The sequence below is a fragment of the Triturus cristatus genome, chromosome 6 (assembly GCF_964204655.1).
Source record: "Triturus cristatus chromosome 6, aTriCri1.1, whole genome shotgun sequence".
NCBI classification, from domain to species: domain Eukaryota; kingdom Metazoa; phylum Chordata; class Amphibia; order Caudata; family Salamandridae; genus Triturus; species Triturus cristatus.
In genome coordinates, this window is record NC_140589.1 from 61,483,521 (window position 1) to 61,496,098 (window position 12,578).

The 12,578-nt window shown below is 48.1% G+C and overlaps 1 protein-coding gene across 1 annotated transcript in view; it reads right to left on the reverse strand.

Annotated features, from left to right (window-relative positions):
- DNAH8 (dynein axonemal heavy chain 8) overlaps positions 1 to 12,578 on the reverse strand; it is a 13,985,216-nt gene that overhangs the window by 11,080,920 nt on the left and 2,891,718 nt on the right. Inside the window, exon 19 of the mRNA XM_085610239.1 lies at positions 11,787 to 11,867. Within this exon, the coding sequence (XP_085466365.1) occupies positions 11,787 to 11,867 (81 nt within the window). The remainder of the gene's footprint in view (positions 1 to 11,786; positions 11,868 to 12,578) is intronic.

Sequence of the window (12,578 nt, forward strand, 5' to 3'; positions counted from 1 at the left end):
TCACTAAACCAGTGAGTCTTACTTTTACAGTATTGGCACCACCTTTTTGACTGGCCTTCTTGAGTCTTCTTCTTCTGTGAAGCCTGACCCCCACCCTCTTTGGTTTGTTGGGGACCTGTCGAAGACTTCTGGTCATTTTGTTCGTTCTTGTTACCCTTTTGGTCTGCTTTCTTCTGACCACCCTGGTTCTGATTCTGGTTCTGCTTGACCCTTGTTCTGACCCATCTGTCTGCCTTCTTTCCCAATTCTTGGGGAGAGGTCAGATCCGAGTCGACAAGGTGCTGATGCAACAATTGGTTCTGACAGTTGTTTAAAATCTGTTCTCGCATGATAAGATTGTACAATCCTGTGTAATCAGTAACCTTGCTACCCAGCAACCAGCCTTCCAAAGCCTTAGTGGCACAATCAACAAAGTCAGTCCAATCCTGAGACTGAATTTTCTGGGTGTCCCGGAACAGCACCCGGTACTGTTCCGTGGTTAAGCCGAACCCATCAATCAGTGTGTTCTTCAGGACTTGGTAGTTGTTAGCATCCTCAGCTCTAGTAGTGAGGAGCTTGTCCCTTCCTTTACCTTCAAAGGAAAGCCACAGTATAGCTGCCCACTGACTTGGGGGGACGCACTGGACAGTGCAGGCCCTCTCCAAAGCAGTTATCCACTTGTGGATGTCGTCCCCTTGTTTAAAGGGGGGCACTATTTTACTCAGGTGTCTAGTGTCTATACCCCTGTCTTTCTCTCTATTGAGACTGCTGCCACCAGTGGGATCTAACCCACTTAATTTCTGCTCTCGGGCCAGGGCAAGTCTTTCTTTGGCGAGGGCAAGTTCTTCCCGCTCGATCCTCAGATTGACTTCCCTCATCTTCGCTTCATGCTCCCTTCTCTGAGGGGACGTCATTCCTCTCTGAGAAGATGCCTGAGAGACATGTGTATGAACCGATCTGCCGGAGCCTCTGGAGAGAGACCTAGCTCGTCCGTTCCCAAGGTTAAGCCTGCTTGAGCGTGGGCCCGGGGCTCCCCCAGTTCCATTCTCATGCCTGCTTAAGTTGGTCCTAGTAAGCCTGCTGACTACCACTGGACCTTTGTCTGCCTCGTCTCCCGATAACTCGTTCTCGTCCTCCTCCTCTGTGTGGAGGTCGAGGTCGGGGTCACCGAGGGTTCCCTCTAAGGGAGGCATGTTCCCATCTGCACTGGGGGGACCTGTGTTAGAGGACCTCCTAGCATCGTACGCCTCTAAGAGACCTATCAGAATTGCGATGGTAGGGTTAGAACCCTGGTTTAGCTTCCTGGAGGCACATAGTTGTCGCATCTCCTTGAAGCTAAGGGTTGCATATCGTGACACGACCTGTGGAGGGTCACTGACCACTAAGGGAGTCTGCGAAGACTCTCCGTGGATCGACATGCTTTTCTAGTGAGGTGTAAGTGTTGCACCTACCTACACTATGGGTTTACCTACTGATCCCTTGCTAGGAGTTGTAGTCAGGGTGTGCTAAGCCCTGTTACACTACAACAGCCGGTTCAGTAGAACTCGGAGTATTCTAAGTTAAGTTATATGTACCTGGGTACTTATGTGATCTTTCACTGTGATATTCTTAGGATACGTGTGTGGTAAAACAACAGCAAGCTCAAATCCCAACCGCTGCTCACCAATGTGAGAAGTTGGCCTGATATGTAGTGCTCACTATTCTAGTGATCACTGTGTATCATTCCAAACGACCCTTATTGATGATTGGTTGTAAGTCAACCTTATAGACCAGCTATCCTAGTAGCGTGGATACGAGCAGTCTTAGGCTAAACTCTAGAGGGCGTGTTAAGCCAGCTGTTTACCATCACATATACCCCTTGAACACCAAGTGAAAGGACACCACACAAGTTGTTATGAAAATAAAAGGATATTTATTTATAACAAGACTACCCTGGCTCTTTATGAGTCAGGGAGCTAAGCACACTACAAAACTCTTAGGAAAATACTTCAGTCGCACAATTTACACAAATGCCCGAGGGGCACGAGAAACCATCTACACTAACAGTGAAATGCGAATGGTTAGAGTCTGGAGGTACTGATTCCGGAGTGTTCCGATCAGTGGGACTAAACGAAAAAGGAACTGGACACTTGTAGAGCGAACCTGCGATGGAGCACCGAAATGCTCGAGTTACCTAGCCCGGAGGCTGCGGCTGCGTGAAGTTCGGCAAGATGTCGGGAGTCCTCGTGTAGTCTCAGGAGCCTGAAAGAAGGAGTTGCTGGCAGGCGACCAGTGACGATGTTCAGGGCGATCCAAGCCTGGATCGGTGATGAAGGAAACCTGAAAGCAGAGGGGACTCAGTTCTCAACCGCTAGCCAGCGATCGTGTGGGTACCAGGAGGGTACCGGCTGAAGTCACCTCGACCAGGTGAGTGGGTGACGTCGGACTCGGCTGTTCCTCGGACCAGGAGGCGCGGCGGCGACCAGGATGGAGGGCGAGCTGTCCCACGAAGGTGTCTGCTGTCGATGATGCTGGGCCCAGGAAGGGGCAGCGGATCTTGGCAGTGGCAACCCAAGCGGGGGAGTCAAGATGGCGTCGGGAGGGGACCAGGAGGGTCCGGGGTACTCCTCTGTTGAAGGGGGAGCAAGAGCCAGTCTGGAGCAACCAGACCGGGGATGCAAAATAATCTTGGAGCGTCGTGAAGAGGGCCACAAGCCGGTCGGCAAGTGGTCGGACAACGCGGGGAACAGCAAGAAGCGGAAGGGCCCCCACGCAGATCTCGTGGATGCTGGGGAGACAGACTTCGATGCTGGAGCTGCTCAGGGTTAGGGCTTCTCAAACCCTAGGTGCACTCACTCGAGGGTCCCTCGGTGGGCGTGCTAGATAAGCGTCGTGCAGGTCCTGAAGATAGCCGGTCCCGCAGGTCTCGTCACACCTACGACTCTCAGCTGAGCTGATGAGGGAGGTAAAAGGTCAGAGATGGCAGGGAACTCGGGTCTCGTCGAGCTGGGCAGTCTTGATCCGTAGGAGAGACTTACAGCAAACCGCAAGCGCTTAGGTGGTGCCTGCTGGTGCAGGGTGGCTACTCCTTAGCCACAAGGGAGAGTCTTCAGAAATAGTCAAGAGTTCCTTTCGTGGAAAGTGGTTCGTGATTCGGAGGTATCCGATTATCTGATTATCCAATTTGGGAAGGGGACTCGCTCCTACCTTTATTCTAAGAAAAAGGGGTTGGCCCGTGACTAGGTTCTACCTATGGGTGGAGCCAGGAGGGGGGTGGTTACACCCCTATCCTTTGTCCGGCTTCGCGCCAGCTCAGGGGCTGGTGTGCCCCCGAAACTGGTCTGAGCCGGGCTATGCACAGTGAGCACCGGGGTGCCACTTGCAATCACCTTCCTTTCAGCCCTGCCTACCTGGAATACACAAACCCTGTCTGGGATGGTGCTAACACCGCCCTCGACAGGAAACCCTTTGTCCAAACTTCCTTCGCTGGAAGGTCCCCCAGCAGCAGGAGGTCAGACTTGTGTCTGGTGGCAGCATCCATTTTGTGATGCTGAGGCTTGAGTCAACTTTAACCGGGGTTCAGGGTTACTTCCATGTCGTGCCCCTCTAGAAGGGGGGAATGCTAACCCCGTCGCCAGAACTAGCGAGGGGTTCGTATTCCAATTCGTATGACACCTTACTCGACATGTGTAGGTGATGCGATGCCAAAGTTAGCAAATAGTTGGCCCGCGTCACCATGGAACGGCTATTAGGACTTGGTTCCGCAAGCCGTCGACGGGCTCGGCTCGCGCCAGAGCACCATCCCACATGACTCCCCGCACTCTGCCTTCAGGATTGATAAGGCCTGCCATAGGAGTGACTGATAGGAGTCCATGTGTCCATTTTAGGGTTAGGTGTAGGAATACTACACCTACAGCAACGGGTGATTACACCACGTGGCCCCAGCTGTCGTGCAGCCAGTTGTGTCAGATTTGGGCGGCCATTCCAGGGGTGGCATAATACATGCTGCAGCCCCTGGTAGGCCCTGGGTACACCGATGCCCTGGATACCTGTGGTATGCTGAGACAGGGACTGACAAGGCGGCCCAGTTCCAATTAGTGGATGCACCTAATGTACATGTGTGTTAATTTCGAGAGAGAACAGCTAGGCTGTGGGTCTGATCGGCAGGCCCACAGCCGGGGAAAGTCGTAAACCAATGAAGCAAAAGCAAAAAAATCGGGGTGATCATAGGATTGCAGACCCTACTCTCCTACAGGTGGGACCTGGGAGGGGGTGGTTACACCCACTTCCCTTTGTCCAGTTTCGCGCCAGAGCTGGGGCTGGAGTGCCCCAGCGCCGGTTTGAACTGGACTATGCAAGGAACACCTTGTGTGCCCCAGGCATGTCTCATTCCTTTCAGCCCACCCTGCCCCAATACACTAAAGGCTGTCTGGGGAGGTGCTAGCACCTCCCCAAGCAGGAAACCTATTGTCCAGGCCTCCCTGGCTGGGATCACTCCCAGCTGCAGGAGGTCAGACTTGTGTCGTGGCAGCAGCATCCATTTTGTGATGCTGAGGCTTTGGTCAGAGGCTAACAGTTGAAGTATGATTTTAACATGTCTTTCCCTCTAGGAGGGGGGAATAATATTCTCATGTCCAGAAATGGCATGGGGGTATTATTCCACAGTGTTAGACACCTTACACGACATGTTTCGATAAAGCCAAACCATAGTTACCATAACCGTCTAAGATTATAAGGCACTTTAAGAGTATATGGTAGGCTATATCATAGAACAGCTATAAGGACAAGGTTCCGAAAGCTGCAGACAGGCTCAGCTCATGCTAGAGCACCATCTCACATGTTACCAAGCACTCTGCCTCCAGGATTGTTAAGGCCTGCCATAGGAGTGACTGATAGGTACACATGTGTCTATATGCAAGTTAGGTATAGGAATACTACACCTAAACAAGGGGTGATTACACGACCTTGCCCCAGCTGAGTGATCAGCCAGTTGTGTCAAAATGGAAGGCCAGGCCAGGGGTGGCATAATACATGCTGCAGCCCCTGGTAGGCCTAGGGTACACCTATGCCCTGGGTACCTAGGGTACACTGTACAGGGGCCAATAAGGTGATCCTATCCAAATGGGTTATGCACCTAAAGTACATAGTATTAATTTAGAGAGAGAACAGCAGGGCTGTGGGTCTGATTAGCAGGCGCACAGCCACATCTAAGTCGAAAACCAGTAAAGCAAAAGCAAAAAGTGGGGGTGAACATAGAAAGCAGACCCTACTCTCCTACACAACCCCCCCCCCCCAAACTTAGGGACATTAAACTAACCTTGACCAGTTGAGTCTTCATGTTCTAAGTGGAAATATCTGGAGAGTCCATCTGCATTGGCATGGTCAGTCCCAGGTCTATGTTCCACTGTGAAGTCCATCCCCTGTAGGGAAATGGACCACCTAAGAAGTTTGGGATTTTCACCCTTCATCTGATTTAGCCACAAGAGGGGCTTATGGTCTGTCTGAATCTTGAAGTGAGTGCCAAACAAGTATGGCCTCAGCTTCTTCAGGGCCCAAACCACAGCAAAGGCCTCCCTCTCAATAGCTGACCAACGTTTCTCTCTAGGGGTCAGCCTTCTACTTATAAAAGCAATGGGCTGGTCTTGACCATCTACATTCAGTTGTGAAAGAACAGCTCCCACACCTAACTCAGAAGCATCTGTCTGGACAATGAACTCTTTGGAGTAGTCTGGACTTTTCAGAATAGGTGCACTGCACATGGCCTGCTTCAGGTCCTCAAATGCTTTTTGACAGCTTACTGTCCACTGAACTTTCTTTGGCATCTTCTTGGAGGTCAAGTCATTAAGTGGTGTCACTATGGACCCATAGTTCTTAACAAACTTTCTGTAGTACCCAGTCAGGCCCAAGAAAGCTCTGACCTGAGTCTGGGTAGTTGGAGGAGCCCAGAACTTTATGTCAGGATACTTGACTGCTAACGCTAGTGTAGTGTAGCCCCAGCGATTCCCTAGGCCTAGGCCTATTCTATTTCCGTGACAGTGGTTCTTATACCACTTACTTAGTATATGGTTTGCGTGGCCCCTAGGGCCTAACTGTATTACTTACCTGTGTGACTTACTGTATGCATTAATAAGACTGTGTTGTACTTACCTCTAATCTCATAAAGAGTGCTGAGGGTTTGCTTAGAATAAATACACTTTATTTTATATATATATCTGTTGTGGTGTCCTTTCATTTGGTATTCAAGGGATTATATATGGTATCACAGCTGGCTTCACATGCCATTCAGAGTTTAGCCTAAGACTGCTCTTGTCCATGCTACCACTAGGATAGCTGGTCTATAAGGTTGACTTTACAACCAATCACCATAAGGGTATTTGGACTGATATAAGGTGTACACTATAACTAGTGACATCATACATCAGGCCAACTTCTCACACTAGGGCCCCACATTTGCAAATCTAGAGAGTTATGAACTTGCAAAGACACGCTGTATAGGTGTTTTTCTAGGCACATAAAACTGCCTTCATGTGGGCTAGCTGCGGGCAATGTTTGCGGCAATATTAGGGAAATCGATAGTAAAAACTGGTTCACCATACCATAAAACCAGGCCCACGAAATGCCAAAAAACAAGCATTTGCAATGCAATAGTGTGAGAAGTTGGCCTGGTATATGCTGCTCACTAATTCTAATTGTACCATGCCAAACAACCCTTATGGTGGCGGTTGAAGTCAACCTTGATAGAGCAGCTATCCTAGTGGTAGCGTGGACAGTGCAGTCTGCAGGCTAAACTCTTGAGGGCATGTGAAGCCAGCTGTTTTACCATATGTAACCTCCTTGAATACCAAATGAAAGGACACCACACAGATATATATTCAAAATATATATGTATTTATTTACTAAAAGTATCCCCTATACTCTTTATGAGCACAGAAGCACATTGGTTTAAAAAAAGGCAGTGTTTAAATATACAAAAGTTGCACAATCGTGGATGGGCCAGGTGGCCAGCTAAACCATATACTAAAATAGTGGTATAAGAACCACAAATAGAAAGGAAAGAAGGCCTAGGGCCTTGGGAATCGCTGGGACGACAAGGAGGTAACGGTAGTTAGTGACCAGGAGGCCCACAGGATGCGTGTGCAGTGTGAAAAGTTACACGCGTGCACCTATTGATTTCAATGGGTGCGTAAAAGTCACAAAGTTAAAGGAAAGGGAGTCTTCCGGATGGACCAGAACCTAACAACTTGAAACCTAGACACTAGAGATGTTTCTCTACCCAGGAGCACCGGAGTGCCAGCGTTACCTCACCCACAGGAAGCGGGTGCATAGGGGTCAAAGTGCGTCGGGTTTCGTCGTGCAGGTCTATGGAGCCTGAGGATGAAGATGCTGCAGGCGGCCAGGCAGGAAGAGTTCGGGTGGATCCAAGGATGGATCTGAAGAGTAGACGACCTGTAAGCAGAGGGGACAGTGTTCAAAGTCACTAGCCAGTGGCCGGCGTGGGACCAGGAGGGAACTAGGCGATGTTGGGTGCCAACAGGTGAAGAAAGGAAGCTTGTCTCTGCAGCCACGTGAAAGTGAAGAGGTCGACGTCCAGGAGTCACTCACGAGCTGTCCCACAAAGGCTCTAGCTGATGGCGGTGTCGGCTTCTTGATCGGAGCAAACAGGCCTTGGCTAATGCAAGCCACGCAGGAATTGAGGAAAGCTTGGTGCTCTGGCCAGCAAGGTCAGAGTGGCTGCTCCTTTTCACAGGAGCAAGGGCCAGTCTGGAGCAACCAGACCAGCAGTGTTAGTCGTAGTTTTCGTCGCCAAGATGGCCACTAGCCAACGGGCCAGTAACCGGGATGACGCGTCGAGTGGCAAAAAGCAAAAGGGCCCCACGCAGATCTCGTGGATGCTGGAGGGCTGGTCTTTGTTGCAAATGCTGCTCGGTGTTGGGGCTTCTCAGGGCCCAAAGCACAGCGTTGAGGATGCCTCAGGTGCTGCGCCGTCAGCTTGTCGTGGACGTTCCAAGATGGCCGGTCCCACGTCTCTCGGTGCCTCCACGGGTCTCTTCTTTGCAGGGACTGTGGATCTGGCTCAGAGATGTCTGGGAGTCTGGGTCTTATTGGGCTCTGGCCTAAGTCTCCAGCGGGAGGCGGCGGCAAAGCAGTCGTTGAGTTGCTGGATGGTGCCTGTATTCACAGGGTGGTCACTCCTTGGCCACAAGGGAGATTCTCTTCAGTCTTCTGTGCAGCAGAACGTCGAAGTCCAGTAGTTCTTCTTATTAAAGTCGAGTTTCAGGATGATCTGAAGTCTTGGGACACAGCTCCTACTCTTATTCCAAATCTAGGGTCCGGATTACCTGCTAGGTCCCTCCTCTGGGTGGGACCAGGAAGGGGGGTGGTTACACCCCCTCTCCTTTGTTCAGTTTCGTGCCAGGACTGGGGCTGGAGAGCCCCAGCTCCGGTTTGAACTGGCATATGCACAGGGACACCTTGTGTGCCCCAGACATGTCTCAATCTATTCAGCACTCCCTAACCCACTACACAAAATCCTGTCTGGGGTGGTGCAAGCACCTCCCCTGACAGGAAACCCTTTGTCCACACCGCCCAAGCTGGAAGGACTCCCAGCAGCAGGAGGGCAGACTTGTGTCTGTGGTGGCAGTATCCATTTTGTGATGCTGAGGCTCTGTTTAACTTTACCCGGGTTTCAGGTTAGGTACATGTCGTGTCCCTCTATAAGGGTGGAATGCTACCCCCGTCGCCAGAATTGGCGAGGGGGTAGTATTCAAAATCGTATGACATCTTACTCGACATGTTTTGATAAAGCCAAACCAGAGTTAGCATTTGACCGCGAGGTTCATAATGCACTTAAGAGTATATGGTATGGCAATACCATGAAACAGCTAAAGGACGTTGTTCCGAAAGCTGCAGACAGGCTCAACTCATGCCAGAGCACCATCTCACATGAAACCAAGCACTCTGCCTCCAGGATTGTTAAGGCCTGCCATAGGAGTGGCTGATAGGTTACCATGAGTCCATATATGTTAGGTATAGATATACTATATCTAAGTAAGAGGTGATTACACCAACTTACCCCAGCTGAGTGATCAGCCAGTTGTGTCACATAGTGAGGCCAGGCCAGGGGTGGCATAATACATGCTGCAGCCCCTGGTAGGCCTTGGATACACCTATGCCCTTGGTACCTGGGGTACACTGTTACAGGGTCCAATAAGGTGAACCAGTTCCAATTGGTAATGCACCTAGTGTGCATTGGTATTAATTTAGGGACAGAGCAGCAGGGCTGTGGGTCTGATTAGCAGGCCCACAGCCACACGAAGTCATAAAACCAGTGAAGCAAAAGCAAAACTTTGGGGTGACCATAGGATAGCAGACCCTAATCTCCTACAAATAGGTCTCGCATTTGCAAGAGTTTGAGCTATTGGCATAGTAAATGACTATGCCTTTTATTTATGTGCTTTGAAAACCTGCAAGCAGTGGGTAAACACGCACTTTGTACAGATAATCCTTGCTTACGAGAAGCAAGGCTGGCAGTAAAAGAGGCGCAGTTATTGCCAGCCTTGCTTCTCGTAAGTTTTCAAAACACATAAATAAAAGGCATAGTCATTTACATTGCGAATAGCTCAAACTCTCGCAAAAGCGAGACCTGTTGCATTGCAAATGCTTGTTTAAAAATGTTGCTGCAGATTTGTGGATTCACGCCAAAATAAAGACTTTTTACCCATTGTGGGATCTCTCAGGGACCCTCTCACCATATCTGGGGGGGGGGGTCAGGGTTTTCCTACCCTGCCCCCTTTCCACTTTTGATTGGACTCAACTTGAAGCCGAATCCCAAGATAGCTGCTAACAGTTCCTGGCTGAAGTGTTGGCAGCCAATCACATTTTAGAAGGATCCGCTCTTCCACTGCAAGGAATCACATCCCCAGATATCTATATTTTTAAGTTAGAAATCACAAAAACTACTGAACAGATTTACACCAATTCACAAAAAGCATGCTGTAGCCGTGTTTAAAAAATGAAAAACCGACATAGACTTTACATGAGGAAATGGCTATTTTGGACACCCCCTTTTTCCTCCCCTCCACTTGTAGGATTACCACGAAACTTTCAACACAGTAGCTGAACCAAAAAGGGAACGTTTTGTGAAAATATTGTGAAGATTCGTCAAGCGGCGCCAAAGTTATTGGCAAACAAAATACGCTTTTCCTATGGAAACTTTGGTCCCAACTATAACTACCTAATATATATATTAAGGTACTTAGTACATTTGTAAGGATTAAACGCACATAGATATTGTATTTGATATGTGCTCATGGGTCCCCGCCTTGGCGTGACTAATCTGTGCTTATGACTATTGATGAGTATCCCCTGGAAGTGAAGCATGTTAAAATGTTTTGAGGTTGGATTTGTTTACCACAGTTCTTTGATTGAGCATGACCTTTCCATGATGTTAAAATGTGGGAATAATTTTATATTGGGGACGAATTTACGTTTACAAAGTAGTCAATTTGAAAAGAAAAACACGTGGTCTAAAAATGTAATGCAGTGTTCATCTTTGAACTCATTCTGTTGATCAAATAAAAGGTTTCTACAAGCTTTTGGCGTAGGGCAGCGGTGCAAGCCTTAATGTGCTGCCCTACATCGAAAGGGAAGGAATGTGCTGTATCTAAGAGATACTGAGCATTCCTATCCTCTTCTCCAGCGCTGGCGCATAATTGGCTGCCATGTGCCAACAAAGTCACCCTTGCACCATTGTGCAAGGGTGTCTGCATTGTGGGAATGATTGTTTTCGTAGCGGAAGGGAGACCTACCCATATAAAAACAATGAATGGAGGTGATTTCCTCCTATGTGTGCTGCATTTAGAGGAAGAAATTAGCAGAAATTATTATTTCTTCTCTTTGTGCCTCCCCTATGCCTCGCCTGGGGAGGCAAAGGTTTTGGACGCATTCCCAGGTTTACAGAACATTTGTAAATCTGGGAATGTGTCAAATGCCATGGATGTTATGTGGGAACACCCAGATTAACGCCCATGGCAACGCCTCCCCATCTCAGTGTGAGGCAATGAGTGACGCAGTGTGTAGGGCAGCGTCACATATCATTTTGCAGTACTGCCATACGGCAATTCAAAAGGTGCATTCCTGTGGTTTCAGCCAGCGCCTATGCACATTTTGCAGCCATACACCAATGCAGGCAGCCTTGCACCATTGTGCAAGGGTGCCTGCATTGCAGACAGGATTGTTTGTGTGCAGAAACAAGCACCTTCCTGTAGAAAAACAATCACAAGATGCATTTTCCTCTTTCTATATGTGCTGGTATACATTTGGATATTTCTCCTCGTTATGCCTGCACAAGTTTACCTAATGAGTAAATATGGGCAGCGTTACATTCCATGGGTGGAACACCCACAGCAACCCCCATGGAACGCCTTTCCACGCAGAGTAAGGCAAGTCAGCAACTTGCGCTGCCTCGCCTTATTACATGTCTACAAGGCCATGAAAAGCCACGCAGGGTAGTTTACTTGGCCTTGTGGATATGGTTAAGCCATGTGCACCACTGGAACGTCACAAAGTGAGGCGCAATCAGTGAGGAGGCCTTGAAAATATGGCCCCATATCTACAAGGCCATGAAAAGTCACTCAGGGTGGCTTTACGTGGCCTTCTAGGAATGGTAATGCAGTGTGCGTGCCAGAACGTCCATAAATGTGACCTTCCAGCGGCACACAGGGTGTTGTAAATGAGGCCCGGAGTTTAATATTTTTAAATAATTCTAGCTTTAGTAACATATCTAGATTGTACTACTTAAGTATTTCAACTGTTTGTTTTTCACTAACCTTTTTAACTTTAGTAGACAACAAACTGTGAACAAATGTAGGTATTTTACTGCACAATATATCGTACGTAGAGAGAAGTTCCTGTAATAAAAAAAAAAAATACACTGAGCACATTTTCAAAATAATGTACTTAGAAATTGCATTTACATTAGTTTTTGATATCCTCTCAGTGCTTGTTGCAATTTCATGCCTGAAACTATCATTTTTCCTCGTCATGTGATTCCGTATACACAATGGTTTAAAAATGTACAATAGAGCTGGTTCACAAGATGAGTCTACATTAACAAAGGAATTCATTACGACTGTAAACTCATATTACTTCTCCCCAATACCATGGACATCAATTCACCAAAATGCCAGGGGTAGCGGAAGTGGCATCATGTACTTTTTGTCTCTCTGACATCATAGGAAAATATTTCACTTGACAATAATAACAACTCCGAAGTGACCTCACATGTCGTTTGACTCTGTTGTGATATCAGAAGACGTTGCACCACAATGAAATACAGGACTTTACAGGAGGTGAGATTGTGGATAACATACTCTGTTAAATTAATTAAAACACTTCAAAATTTAATTGGAGCACCCGCAAACACCCTAAAATAAACTCTATTATAATTAACCAAAATCATACTGAATTGTTAACAAATAACTCCGGATCAGGTTTCTTGGAAAACATTGCTAAGATAAAAAGAAAATTTAGAGAAAATAGGAGCCTGCCAGGTCAAGAGTTCAAGAACTGCAAGAAAAATATACTGTTACTTTAAGGAGCCAGCAGCTTCTCTTTCCTGC